This window comes from Aedes aegypti, chromosome 2, assembly GCF_002204515.2.
Source record: "Aedes aegypti strain LVP_AGWG chromosome 2, AaegL5.0 Primary Assembly, whole genome shotgun sequence".
Lineage (NCBI taxonomy): Eukaryota > Metazoa > Arthropoda > Insecta > Diptera > Culicidae > Aedes > Aedes aegypti.
Window position 1 is genome coordinate 175,693,820 of NC_035108.1, and position 14,783 is coordinate 175,708,602.

The 14,783-nt window shown below is 37.0% G+C and overlaps 1 protein-coding gene across 2 annotated transcripts; it reads left to right on the forward strand.

Moving 5' to 3' along the window:
* The first annotated feature begins 4,829 nt into the window (after positions 1 to 4,829).
* On the forward strand, positions 4,830 to 13,618 carry LOC5574341 (alpha-1,3-mannosyl-glycoprotein 2-beta-N-acetylglucosaminyltransferase). 2 transcript variants are annotated; one of them, XM_021843219.1, is made up of 6 exons: positions 4,830 to 4,937; positions 5,035 to 6,140; positions 11,829 to 11,933; positions 12,124 to 12,214; positions 12,288 to 12,458; positions 12,517 to 13,618. In XM_021843219.1, the coding sequence occupies exons 2-6, from the start codon at positions 5,227 to 5,229 to the stop codon at positions 12,628 to 12,630; spliced, it is 1,395 nt and encodes a 464-aa protein (XP_021698911.1). In that variant the 5' UTR covers positions 4,830 to 4,937; positions 5,035 to 5,226; the 3' UTR covers positions 12,631 to 13,618. The 2 variants fall into 2 exon arrangements, with proteins under 2 accessions (XP_021698911.1, XP_001661375.1); XM_001661325.2 differs by having other exon boundaries at positions 4,832 to 6,140.
* The last annotated feature ends 1,165 nt before the right edge of the window (positions 13,619 to 14,783 follow it).

Consider the following 14,783-nt stretch of genomic DNA (forward strand, 5'->3'; position numbering starts at 1 on the left):
GTGTACGCTCGGGCCTATCGATCGCAAGGTTCTTGGTTCTTGGTTCGATTCCAGGTTGCCGCGAAAACGTTTTTTGTTTTCAAATTCTGGTTTCATAAGGCAAATTTATGAATTTCAATCCGATTTCTTGTGGCGAATTTTTATAAGGGGTCCCTATGATTATCGAAAGTCCTTTTGCCTGAGCGAAGGCCCAAACCACCCGAATAAAAAATACAATACAAAAACAATATAACGTATTGTAACAGTACCATTCAATATATTGGAAATACAATACAGTATATGTAAAATGACAATACAATTACAGTACAATATATTGTTTTGAACAGTTCACTGTATGGTATATGAGATTTTTGCAATATAATGTATGGGTGGTTAAGTATCGTAACAATACAAATAGATATTTTCTCATACAAACATTTTGAAAATACAATACGATATAATGTTCATGTATTGTCTTGATTAGCAATGCGTGTTTTGTTGTACAATACAAAAACAATTCAACGAACTGTATCATGGTTGCATTCGTCGTTACAGCTAATGTCAAGTGACTTCTAAAAAACTACTTATTTTAACTTTTTGAATATTTTTCACCCAACATTTCTTGCTTTCTGAACTTGTTTTGTTTATTTCTTTCAGCAAAGCTACATAGAAAAAAGCAACAGTTGTTTTACGCGAAAATAGGAATTTGACCAAAATTGTAAGGTATAAAACCAATTAAAAACAATACAATGTTCTGTTACAATATATTATATTGTTTTTGAATTGTATATCCAAACAAGAATAATATTGGTTCGACATTCAATTACAATACGCTGTATTGTATCCAATACATTATATTGTACATTAATGGTTTATTCCATTCACTGAATGATACGTTTTTATCCGGGCAGGGCGGGGGGTGAAATGAGCCAATAATTAGCTACCCAACATTGATTCAACATGGCGTCCAGTGTCTTCATATGATTTTTGGGACTGACAAAACATATGATTTTTTGGATAGGAGACATCAATTATACCTCACTGATGCGTAAAACATTCAACAAAATGTCGAAAAGAGGAAATACGTCATCAAATACGACGATTCAAGGCAATATATTGCGCAGTTCCCACCTATTGAACCCCGCACTTCAGAAGTGCGGGGGGTTCATAAGTGTGGAAACGTCAAACCCGGTTTCGCGCCAACGAAAATTGTTTTCGTTTTAGCAAAAGCATGTGCTCTCAGCAGGATTGCTAGTTTGTTTGTTTTATTTGTTTTACGAAAACTTGCTTGTAAAACATTTGTTAAAGTATGGCAGCCACTTGAAATAGGCTTGCAAATCTAGATTTGGATAGAAAAACCAGTGTAAATGTACATTTGAAGAACTTTGGGTATGGATCCATTTGCATGGAAACATATTTGGAACCACTGCTTGGTGACCTTCGAAGTCCGATACACAACTTTCCCAATAATCCATTTATCAAAGCAAAGCACAATATATACATTTAATTTCAAGAGAATAGCACTAGCAGCACATGAGCAGTATACTCGAAAATCAGGAGCAAGTTAAGGCAAACCGACCAGAAAGCGGGTACCAAAAGCGAAGTACCAAAAACGATGTGAGGAAGAGCCAAAATGTATGCAACATCACAGCCGTGTCAGTCCTCTGGCCCAAACGCAATGATAGCGGAACGGCAATGAAAATAGAATCTGTTCGGCCAGAATGAAACCAGTCCCGCTTTGCGTTGCCGTTCCTCTACCATTGTATTTGGGTCTATATGAAATTTGGTAGTAGGCCAATTAAAGAAAAAGATGAGCAATCCCAGGACCTGTTAAACTTTCCGTCTTGTTAGAACGCTATTGTCTTTTTGTTTTTAATAATAACTCCCGCTTGTTTTTGCTTGGATTCGATAGTTACACTAACTGCTTAGTCTCCTGGACACAGTCATTCTGGAGAATCTGTGCGGATCTTGCTCGCTTTGTTTGGTTTGGGCAACTGGCTGCTGAAATTCCATCTCGTTTGGTTCTCGTGCAGCCTTTTCAAAGCCGACAGGGATACTTAAAGGATGTATGAGTGACATTTTAAATGTTTTCTGGCGTATGCGCTTATAAATTTAAAGTTTTATAGTTCAAAATATTCTGAAAAGGAAGTGGTGTAATAATGATGAGTTTGAGGGAAAAAGACAATTCTAGTTTATTTTTCGAGACGTTTTCGAACAGCTGATCGCTTATTTTATTAATGACATTTTGACAGGAAGCGGTGTCGTAACGTGTGAAAAAAACAGCAATATTAGATAATCGCCATTTCAGAACAAACGGTCACATCGACATTGATAAACATTGGCTTTGCCGCTATTGAGCCCAATTCAACTCGATCACGCTTACCAATATCACTATCAGTAAGAGCTAACACAGGCTAACACCAATCTTTCTGATAGTTAGGTTAGTTTTGCGGTACCACCAGGACATGTATACTGAAAATAAATATATAATTTGTGTATGAAGAAATTTATTGGTGCGTTTGTGAAGTTATATAAAAAAGCAAGAAGTAATATGATGCTGTGGTTCAACTTGTTTTCAGAGAGAAAAGTTACAAACGTATTGTTAGACAATACTTTTTTATCTTAACAAATTAATATTAAATAAATTGAATAAGTAACATTCAAACAAGAAAGAATAAGTTTCAATGGAAATGAATACAGTTAGTTCAATTATTTGCGTGAACCATCAAATATAAAATAAAAATTAGTATACGCTTCCAATCGCAAAATGCAACATACTGATAGCCGTCTATACTTTGGTAGCGCAACTAGCCAGATGATGAGAGATTTGATTTTTCACGCATCCATCACATGCCGCTGTGGGGAAAAATGTTTTATTTTCCTGATATAAGACGGTTCACAGTGAAACAGTTAGGCGGAAAAGGTAGGAATATCCATTCTCTATGTCCTACATACGTTTGTGTTTTGTATTATTGCACTACTTTCATAAAAATTGAGATCCGGCTGGTAGGAGCACTAATTTGAGGTTGGAAAACCAGGATATGTGAGGTTAGTTTCATTGGAACTTTCGCCTGAGCGTTTTTTGCGCTTGAATAAAATACGCTTCGGGGCATTCTCCGCTGCCCCTAAAAATACCATTGGGTAGATAAATGAATTCTCTACCATTGGATATCATTCAATTACATACATAAGTGAAGTAAGCGGTGAAAATAAATATTTTGTTCCGAATGTTTTGAAACCATGAATGAGTTTGACATTGCTCTCGTCAACCATCATCATGACGACAGCAGCACACCCCACCGGACGAATTGTCGTCTTGGGAGCGAATAAGATCTATGATTATTTACGTAAAGCTCTGTCATAGCAGTACACGCAGAAGAATTTCTGTATGTTAAGATTACAATCCTGTCAATTACTTTTACTTACGCACAAATAGTTGTTTCGAAATAAAATTAACTTGCGCCAACACTAAATTAACGTCAAATCAAATACACACACTTCTTTGATTGAGCTATCCACTTGTACTTATAACAATTATAATTTTGATCATTATCACTATTCGGAAACATTCACCTCCCTAGACTTCAAGTCATGCTCACAAATCAACTTACTTCTAACTTGCAAGGAATAGTGTAGGTGCTAAGATGACCACCTCTCACGCAGGAGACCACATATCAAGTTTGTCGACTCGCCCTTTGTTTTCATTTTTGCAATGTTTTTTTTAGATCGATAAAGCAGCACCGAATCTTTTCAGATATGTTGATAAAGCAGAACAAAATGCTGAGTAAACATTGCAAAATATTGTAAACTCAATAAAATTCACTTTGAGTCAACTAAAATATAGTTAAATTTTGACGTTTGACGTTTGTAAATTCAATCAAAAATATAGTTGTCAACAACTATATGGTATAGTTATGTTTAACAATACACTGTCAATTCAACTATATTTTTAGTTATCTCCAAATTAACCTTAAAATATAGTTAAGTTGACCGGAAAAATGATTACGAACACTATATTTTGTTCTCCGTGTAATAATTGCTTTTGGAATTATTGTTTTCTACATGTATTAATTTGTTTTATTGTTACTCAATTGGTTCATAAATTGTTTTTATATAGGAAGGGTGCACTTCAACAGAAAATAAAACGCATATCTCGATGCGTGGGAAATTTCTTGCAAGAAATGCTCAAGAAAAGCATTTTTATTTGATCGCAGTTCGCAGTTGAAAAGGTCAATTCAAATGGAAAAAATGGTTCGAAGATTTGAGGTGGTTGAACAAAACCAGCAACACTGCTAAAAGGGGGGCATCGCCCAATACTCCACTGCACTGTGACGTCACGCATCAATTTTGACAGGTACTGGTCCTGTTGTTTACAGTTTGGACTTAGTACTATTTTCGAATCATTCTTAATTTCGTGAAAGTTTGCTGCGAGGAGAGGTCAAATCCACTGCAGGTACCCACGGATCGTATTATTCTATCTTCCTACCGTGGAAAATCGTCACCATCAGCATGCTGTTGATAGAAATGCGAATGAAAATATGATGGAAAAAACGACTAAGTCAGAAACGTAAACAACAGTACCAGCAGCTGTCAAATAAGTGAGGTTAGGCTCGTCGTATGCAGCGCTCTATGAGAATATATACTAAGGTGTGGAAGAAGAAGCAAGGGCTATGTATTAGTAAAGAGCAAAAACGTAAACATAAATAACTACGTCACTAATTTACACGGCTTCTTATGGGAGCTCGCATGCTTGTAGTTGTGAAACATTTTGCACCATACACGAATGTCACGCACACCAAATGTCTTCTTCCTCACCTCGGTATATATTCTCATTGGGCATCGCCAGTCGCTCGTCATTTGTCAGCTGTGTGGAGCAAACTTTTTCGTTTCGCTCTTGCTCGCAGTCGCCAGAGTCCAAAATTTTCGATAAACAAAGTGCGGTTTTGGCGTTGTTCCACGTAAGAGACTAAATTCTAATTGATTCTTGTACGGGTTCCTCCCTATCGTTATATTTAGTTGATTGGAATTATAAAGTGCTGACTTAAATGTGAACAGTTGTGTTACAGAGTCTATGAACAATGGTTTACCGATATAGTGAACGGCAACTTTGTCATTTGAGGATGTGACCATTTGACGGCGCCCTGAGGAAGAAGCTGGAGGAATCCCCAGAGTTAGAATACCGATTAATGTCCAGTGCGAAGTTATCTTCCAGTTTCACACGATTGAGTAGAGCCGATTCTTAGGGCAATGCGTCCACGAAAAACGTTCTTCATAGCGGCCATCCTGGTGGGATGGGTTTTCACGACCTATTTAATATTCCTGAAGAATTTCAAAGATCCCAGTCCTCACAAAAATCAGCAGATGCTGGAAAAAGTTCGATACCTGGAGCAAAACATTCAACTGGCCGAGGAGAACAGAGACAAACTGTACCGAGAGATAATTAATATACTGCAGAAAGAGGAGAAAACCACCAGCACGGAATCCGCCCCCTTGGTGGCCAATAACGTAGATTTGGGCGAAATTCCGGCGCAAATCGTTGAGACCCCTCCCAGACCGGAAGCAGAAGTGGCGTTGAGCAAATTGCAGCAAAAGTTCATTAACGATGACATCAACAGTCCGGTCATTCCGGTGCTGGTTTTCGCCTGTAATCGGCTTTCGGTCAATCGCTGTCTGGACGACCTCATTAAACATCGTCCCCGGCCGGATCAGTTCCCGATCATCGTTTCGCAGGATTGTGACGATGAACCGACCCGGAATATGATTCTGTCCTACAAGGAAAACGTAACGCTCATTCGCCAACCGGATCAATCCGATATCACTGTTCTTCCGAAGGAGAAGAAGTACAAAGGTTACTATAAAATCGCCCGCCACTACGGATGGGCGCTGAAAACCGTGTTCCGACAAGGGTTCGAATCGGTGATAATCGTCGAGGACGACCTCAGCATCGCACCGGACTTCTACGAGTACTTCCTGGGGACGTACCCGATTCTGAAGAGGGACCGCTCGCTGTGGTGTATTTCGGCCTGGAATGACAACGGCAAGGAGGGGCTGATCGATGGCGGGGCCGGTGATCTGCTGTATCGGTCGGACTTCTTCCCCGGACTCGGCTGGATGATGACCAAGGAGCTGTGGAACGAGCTAGCGCCCAAGTGGCCGAAAGCGTGAGTAATTTAGATTTAGATTTATATCTGTTTTTTGACATTGGATAACGTCTTACGGCAACATGGGGTACAATTTCGAAAAACGAAAATCGCGTCACGTTAAGTGGTTACATTTTGACTGTTAAGGGGCTGTCCATTAATTATGTAAGACAATTTTGGCGGTTTTTCGACCACCCCTCCCCCCATGGTAAGATTTTTTGTATGAAAATCAAAAATAATTTGTATGGCGCGTAAGAAATCTTCAACCCCCCCTTCCCCCATAAACCCTTACGTAATTAATGGACCACCCCTAATAACATACTAACGCCCGGATAGATTTTCGAGATACTTGCACCAATCGATTGGAAATCTTTCTACAAATCGACTCCAGTAATGAAAACTCTTGATTTTCACGACTAAACTATTGATAAATGGGTAAATATCGAGGCATGTCTTATTTTCCATAGAAAAGCACATTTTTCTTGCTGTTGTAAGGTTTTGTACCGTAATTTCTGGTGAAATTGATAATTTTTCATGGTTTTTCTAGTCTTTTTAAAATAATGTTGAAAAAGCCAAACATTTGAATGCAGGAAAACAAGTACGACAATCAGCCTCTTTGGCTCATGTGTCAAAATTTTCTAACAAATGTGTTTTTAGTTTTGCCGGCAAACTTTAAATATCGCAAGCTAATTCTCAATTATCTTGAAAATCATCGTGAAATAAAAAAGCGGAAATTTTTCACTTATGACAACAAATTTAAGATTTTAGTTACGCCTTTTCTAGAACGCAAAATCCTCTAAATTTGCCGACTTCTAGTAGCAGCTAGTTCATTTACTTCAAACAGGACTATTTAAAATTTAAATAAATGCTTTATTTTTTGAATCCCGAGCGTCATTCCTTAGAACTTTTTTATTTGTAATTATGTACTTTAATATAACAAAGCCATATGAATAAGCTTTTATTTGAACTACAAACCACTGTGGCAGGCAGTTTTCGCGATCCTTCAGTGAAATTATATGGCGTTTTTTTCTTCTCTCATTAACAGGTGAAATCAACTAACCTGTAAAAATTCTGAACAGCAACGGCAAATAAAATGTAATATGTATTTAACGTTACTAAATGCTGAGTTTAATTTTATTAAATTAGAAGGATAGTGTTTTCTAACACAAAACACATAGATTCTTTTAAAGAAATAAAAAGTGCGTCTTCCACTCGGCTTCAACATCAATTAACTTTTCATACTGCCGCATTCATGCGAACGCTTCATTCTGTCGTTCATTACTTTACGTTTCTACCCTATCAAATTAGTATTGCGCTTGCCGATAAAAGCTAATACAGTCAACTCTTCCTTACTCGATATTTTCCCTAACTCGATGAAATGCGCGGTCCCTTCAATCTAGCATACTTTGATCCCTCTCTAAGTCGATACCTCTCTAACTCGATGTTCCCCAACTCGATGCGATCTGTTTCAGTTTCCTATGAAGGTTAAACGATATTTTCAAGAAAATAAATAAATATCCTCCTAATGGTAATAAATTTCCTCAAATTGAATGTTATGATTATATCACAGACAAACAGACGTCACACTCTCATCGATGTCGATCGACCTCCCTTTTAACGACCGATTCAAATATATGGTAGGTGGCCAATCCACCGCCCGCAGCGCTCGCATCGTTTCTATTCGTGTTTGACGTTTACACACTGCCGCCACCTTTTGGCCCATCGACCAAACGCAGTGATTTTAGCATTGGGCGTACGTGTTCTCGTGACTATGATTTTCATAAAGATTTGTTCTAAGTGTTACGTCTGTTTGTCTGTGATTATATGAAGGCTTATAACCTATTTCAGGGCTACAAAATTTTAAATTTTTGAATGATGCTTACAAACTGTTACGTAAATAAAAATGTTAAAATTTTACTGATTGATTTGATTTGACTTTATTAACGAGATTTTTAGCCCTGGGCTAGTTCATCTCGGTTAAAATTTTACTATTCTTCACGTTAAAATTACTATTTTGAATGTATTTTGTCAATATAATTACAAGTTGAAGAAAAAAAGTTAATAAAGAAAAAGACAAAAAAAAGAGTTGACTGTAAAATAATTATCATGACAACCGCACGATGACTAAATTTTGAAATTTGTAAATCACAATGACAAATGCTGAAGAAAGTCAAATGTTGCAGAAATTTGATATGCCTTCAATACATACAATCACAAGGTTTGAATGTTTAATAACTAAAAATAATAGTAATAATAGTAATAATTTATTATTGCAAAAAATGACAGCTATGACAATAAAACAATATTATAAATTATACATGCAGAAAATTCCTATCACGTTATAACTAATAATGCTATGAAAAGCCTAGAAAAAAAAAAAAATAAAAAAGTTAACATATCAGTGAATATGTAATATTTCTACCTACGGGACCATTTCAATTTCAGATGCTGTAAAATGCTACAAGGAGATTAATATCACAGTCACTTATACTAAAACATTATACTAAAACCCTTAAACAGTCTTCCCAAACGTACACCGAACACGTTGGTTCAGGCGTTTTTGTGCTCTCCTTGTACTCTGTTTTCGTGTGCAAACCGAAACGCTCGAAACTGAACCTAAACCCAAACATCACTTGTGGTATACGTACCATGGTACAATTATTTTGAAATGGGTTCCATACTGATAATTGTCTTCATTCAAGATAGCCTTGGAATAATTCTCTTGACAACTTGTACCATAGTATATGTATCAGATGTCTGTCCAAGGTATAAAGTGAACATCTGTGCAAACGCCGGTTCGAAAACCGGTCCATTTGTACCTCGATTCGAGTGGACGAAGGTACGGTGCTGCCATCTGGGAAAAGTTTGCTCGATGCGTGAAGCGTCGAAAATTTTACCCGTCATGGTATAGGAAGTGAAATTTCAAATGCTTATAGAAAATTAACTACAATAGCTATTTAAAATCTTTTCAGTATATGTTGATAGACTTTTGATGGGCTACATTATAGGCATATTATTTTGAGTTTTATATTTTTTTCTCAATATGCTGCTGATTCTATAGATTATCAAAAGTCTAACCCCTCACACTCAACAGAATTTAATTAAAATGTGTTTTGAATTTTTTAGAAGCATTTGAAAATTGACTTCCTATGCTTTGCCATGTATAAGATTCGGAGCTTCACGCATAGGATCAACTGTGGTAATTACCTTCGTAGACGCGAATTGCAAACGCGGTTCAAATTTTGGTGCAAATCTTCGGTTGCATCCGAGGTTCGAACCGATGACACAAACGGAAAGACAGAAAATTGTTGATATCCACGGTTATCAATTTCTACTTATCGTGTCTTGTTGTTTGATATATAAAAATCATAAGAATCAAGATTCGGCAGACAGTTTCTAATTCTCTACCACGCCAATAAATGATAGCTATCTTCTGATATACCGTAGAAGTCTCTTATGCATTCTGTTACAAAGTTTTAAAAACACGTGGCTAACGGGTAAAGTTTTCAAAACATTGCTAGTTTGCTGACACGCACCGTCTATATGGTCGCCCGAGCGACTGACGCATTGATGCAGGTACCGATAGTGTTTTCACACAATCGAATAGTGATCCAATTAAGCGGTGCAAATTGACGCGCAGAATCGGATCACGAAACGATAATGAACAGTCTGCTGGGAATGTAGACTGGATCACCAGTTACTGCAATGAACGTGCCAATCGAACGATGCTGACTTTCGCGCAATGTCCATTTCAAAGTTGTCGCCTTTCGCCAGAGAGAGTGAATTCGGTTGCCTCTCCAAGCGTAACAATCGATTCGCTCAAAATTTCTTATTGAGCGTACATTGAGGCGAGAGAAAACATCCTTGCACACAGCTGCTCGAAACATGTTCAAATTGGATGTAGCCCCCACTTCCTACACACATAATTGGCCATATTTATATATGATACTTATCAATGACCATGTAGACCAAGCAGATTGATTTTGAAACTTCTCAGATCATCCATCCCATTTTAGACTGTTTTGTATAACTTTATTAGATTTTTTTTTTCATAGATTTCGCCTTTTAAATAATAAATCAATCAGCCCTGTCCAACACTCGTCCCGTATGGCCCCTTTTGCTGAGGAATTTATTTATTCGCCGTAAACGCTTTGAATATAGTGTTTTTGAATATTCTGCTCGTTCTGTTTTGTTTCTATGATAATGGCGAGCTTTGCTAACTCATGGCTATTAAAAGTGCAAACCAAACACAAATTCAATCTCTAATGAGTAAATTTTCACTTACCGCATGTGGTTGAAAAAATTGATGGTCTTTCAATTTAGCTTTTTTGAGATACACGTCGAATTTATCCTATCGTAAGTACGCCATTCACCGCTCATTTAACAAAATTTGAACATGTTTAATTCTGTAAAAAAACGGTCTTTCGATATTTTACACATTTTTTGCGCTAGACGCAAGATAAAACAATTGTTTTTGTAGGATAAAAGTTGAAAAAATATGTATAATGGTGCCAAATAATATGTATGGGAATGAAACCATGGAGATGCAGAGGTGATCTCGGTCTCTAATAGCAATGGACGGTACACTAACATTCCGTCCCTTCCCCAATGACCGTAAGGACGAAGTCGGCGCCGTTATTGACCATCTAGTAATTTGATTGTTTTTTTTCAATAATTGAATGGAAATTTATATGAAAAAATCTTCCAAGACTCCCTTAAACACACAGGAATCTTTTCAGATTTCTTAGCATGAGTTCAGGAATTTCTACATAAGTTACATCAGAGATTACAAATACATACCGGTTTCTTTAGGAATTTATCTAATCATTTCCAAAAAATTGGGAAATCTTTCAAACAGTTTCTGTGGAAATTCTTTAATAAGCTTTGGAAAAATGTCTGAAGTAATTCTAGAGAAATCCTTGGAAAAAATCCTGGATGAAGTTTTAAGAAAGCCTGAACGTAAATTTTGGAGGAAAACCTAAGAAATCTTAATCGAACCCAAATCTCAAATTTTCAAGAGCACAAATCTAGAGAACTAGCATTCAAGCAGAAAAAAATATCAATTGGTCACCATCGCTGATGCACAATCGTTCAAGTTTGCTGCTTTAATGGTTGTATGGTTCTGTAGATTTGAGCTCCTGAAAATTTGAAATTTGGCTTCGATTCATCTTCACCTTACCACCTTCACCATCGATAACAATACGAATGGGAGAATTTCTTCTGGAATCTCTTATGTATTTTCTGGGGTTATCTCACAAAAACCCGGTGAATTCTTGATGCTATTTTGAACGAAATTCTTGGAGGAAATCCATTGGAGGTCCGTAGAAGAGTCACTCAATAAACTGTGGAAGAAATTTTGAGCGAATACCTGATTGAATTTCTGATGAAATTCCCGGAGTGAATAATGAAAAATACGTACAGTAAAACTTGTCGTTATGTAACGAGGAATTGAAACAAATTTTTCAAACATTGTTAAGAAATTGTCTGGTCGGATTCTCTGAGGAATCCTTATAAAAACACAACTCTAGTAGGTAGTTTTTGTTTGGTTGATTTTGGTTTTCTTAGTCTCTTTTTGGTTCCTGTTTGGTTTCTTTTTGACCTCTGTTTTTCTTCTGGCATGAGATCTCTGAAGTTACAATGTTTTTTTTTTCAAGACACTCAGTCGCTACCACCCCTGAATAACTCGTGTATCTCAACTTAATGTTCTAGGTTTTGGGACGATTGGATTCGGCAACCGGAGCAGCGAAAGGAACGAGCTTGTATCCGACCGGAACTGCCTCGCACACGTACCTTCGGAAAGGTTGGAGTGTCAAAGTGAGTACTTTCTGGGGTCTGGGCCACTTGGCATAAACGATATTTTACATGGGGTCATTTTGCATACATTGTTTTATCAAGAATCTTTTTAAAAGAAGGAATATAGTTTTTTATGCTAAATGGCTTGCTATTTACTTTTAGTGTTAGATATTAGATGGGTTGTATTTAAAATATTTGATATTGTTTTTAGCGGCCTATTCTTTGACAAACATCTTAAATATATTAAGCTCAGTGAAGACTTTGTCAGCTTTACGAAAATGAATCTAACGTATTTGCAAAAGGTAAGTCTATATTTCCTAAATGATACTTTTTCGCTTTAACATCTGTGTTTGTTGTTTTATAATGCTACGGTAGAGTGTTTACGATGAGATATTTCTGAAGGCTGTCTATCAGAGTCCTGTAGTGACCCTAGATGAACTGAAACGCGGACTAGTGACAACACAGGAACCAGTGCGGATAACCTATTTAACCAAAGAGCAGTACAAACGAGCCACGAAGAGCTTAGGACTGATGGATGATTTTAAGGTAACTGTTTGCACGTGTTTCAAAGGAATTTCCATCACATTTTTCCCTTCATTTTTAGAGTGGAGTACCACGCACTGCCTATCGCGGAGTGGTATCGTTCTTCTACAATGGGCAGCGAGTCTATTTGGCGCCAAACACCAACTGGAAAGGTTACGATTTGACCTGGAGTTAACAGCAACGGATAGTCTATAGCCAGCGGTCGAGTTTTAGTCTATTTCTAAGCAATCTTTTTAAGTTAATTTAAACTTTGCTAAAATCGAAAACTACCGGCTTGGGGTAGTCGAATAAAGCATTTCCCCAGCTACAGCGCTAAAATCAACAGACTGAAAACTATTGATGTTCCCCAAAAGAAATGCGATGCTCAAGATAGGCCTCGACAGATAACCACCTTTATTACAATGTCCCCCAACGGACCCGCAAGATAACATCACATTATCTTTCATTCCTGTTTTTTATATAGTATGTGAATTAAGTTTTTTCTTTGAAACTTTTACAGTAATTTCCGTACCTCTTACTTTATTCACTGCATACCTACTAAGTTTGACCTGTTACCACCGCAAATCGACAACCATCCAGTGTTTCGCTTCTCGATTGTCGCTTCGACGGTGATGTTATTCTAACTTATATGTGCTTTAGATGTTAGTTTTCGGTCGGGGACATGCATTAGGATTAGATTTTAATTTATTTTACAGAGAGTGGTTGAACCAGTTACGCAACTATACCTGAGAAGCTATGCTAAATCAATGCAGCAATTGATTAAAAATGAGTTAGTAAGTGTTTTTATTTTGAATTTTATACTAGTCAAAACAATTATCGGAGAGACACCATTTGAAATGAAAGTAACTTGATTATTGTAAGGAATGGCATTTAAATTGTGTTTTTATATAGAAGAGAAGCTAGAGAAAGCAATACTGTAAGAATAGAAAATATATAAAAAAACAGGCGCTGTCTATGAACCCCAAATCAAAAGTCAATCCTAACAAATCAGCGAACAGAAAACCATAAAACGTATTTGAAATGCCCAATCTGACTAACGTGAGCTGATTTACTGCAATCACAGCTGAGCAAAAAGACCTGTTTGTGTATAAAATCTGTGGTTCGTTGACTATCTATTAAGTTCGATATTCATAAAAATAATGCACAAAAAAAAACAATGAAGATGCTGAAGATCTCAGAGCAGCTCTGTTGGGAGATTTCTGTGCGTTGCAGAAAAAAGCATTATCAAACTATAACATTAAAAAGAAAATAAAAAAAATATATATATTGGCCTGTGATTGGCAGTGATACTGTACCCACTGACTAACATGTGATTTGTTCAAAATTCCGAAAACTCCCCTTCTTATGTTAAAGAGCTGGAAGCAGTTAACTCCGCTTTGAAGATGCTTTCCAACATTCTCACAAATTTCTTCTATATATCTATCGGACAGTCTTAGTTCTACTGAAGCACTTGGGCCGATAAAACCTCTTCTATTCTCTAACTCCTTACTTACATCTCAGTTCTCCTCAGGGTTTATTCCCCAGTTTTCGTTCAAGGTTTTTTCCATGAGTCATTACAAGAATGACTCAAGGGTTTCCTACGCTGGTTTTTTCGGTTATTTCTTCAGCCGTTTTCATATGAATTTCTTCATGGATTCTTCAAAAAATTCATTGGAGGTTCCACGCCAGCAAATATTACAGCATTTGTTCCGACCAATGTTCAATGTTTTTCAAAAAATCCTGCAGAGTTTTTTTCGGCGATCTTAGCAACTCATCTAGAAAAACCTCCAAGACTTCCTCTGAAGTTAAGAAGTTTTTCAGAGATCATTGCAAGAGTTTAGCAGAAATTTCTACAGAAGTTTTCTCAGAGATTATAGGATTTGTTATAACGATGATACTTTCCGGATTTATTTTTTTTTTCAGGGTTTTCTCCAACAGATTGAGTGAAATTCAAGATTTTTCCCAACCCTGCTTACTTTAAAGGCACTCACAAGGTAAGGTCACGATGGTGTTACACGGGGTTTTCAACCGGACTATTTTTGTTAGATTCTACATGTCGAAATATGAAAAACCCCAAAGCCTTAGAGTCCCTCCTGGCTACACCACTGGTTCATCATCCGAAAGGCTTTGGGGTTTTTCATTTTTTGACATGTAGAATCTAACAAAAATAGTCCGGTTGAAAACCCCGTGTAACACCATCGTGACCTTCCCTTGTGAGAATTCCACAATTTTGATTCCTCCAGGCAGTTATCAACGTATGCTTTATGGGTTTTCCATTTGAAATCCAACCTAAATTCGTGGGGTATTGCCTAGTTGACGCGGTTTTATTGTAATTATCTTAGATTGTAA

Bases quoted from the DNA above. Each gene is read 5' to 3' on its own strand.
- LOC5574341 (XM_021843219.1), top strand. From the start codon at position 5,227: ATGCGTCCACGAAAAACGTTCTTCATAGCGGCCATCCTGGTGGGATGG. The intron at 6,141-11,828 runs GTGAGTAATTTA...TTAATGTTCTAG, and splicing joins GCGCCCAAGTGGCCGAAAGC to GTTTTGGGACGATTGGATTC. The intron at 11,934-12,123 runs GTGAGTACTTTC...TATTGTTTTTAG, and splicing joins GGAAAGGTTGGAGTGTCAAA to CGGCCTATTCTTTGACAAAC.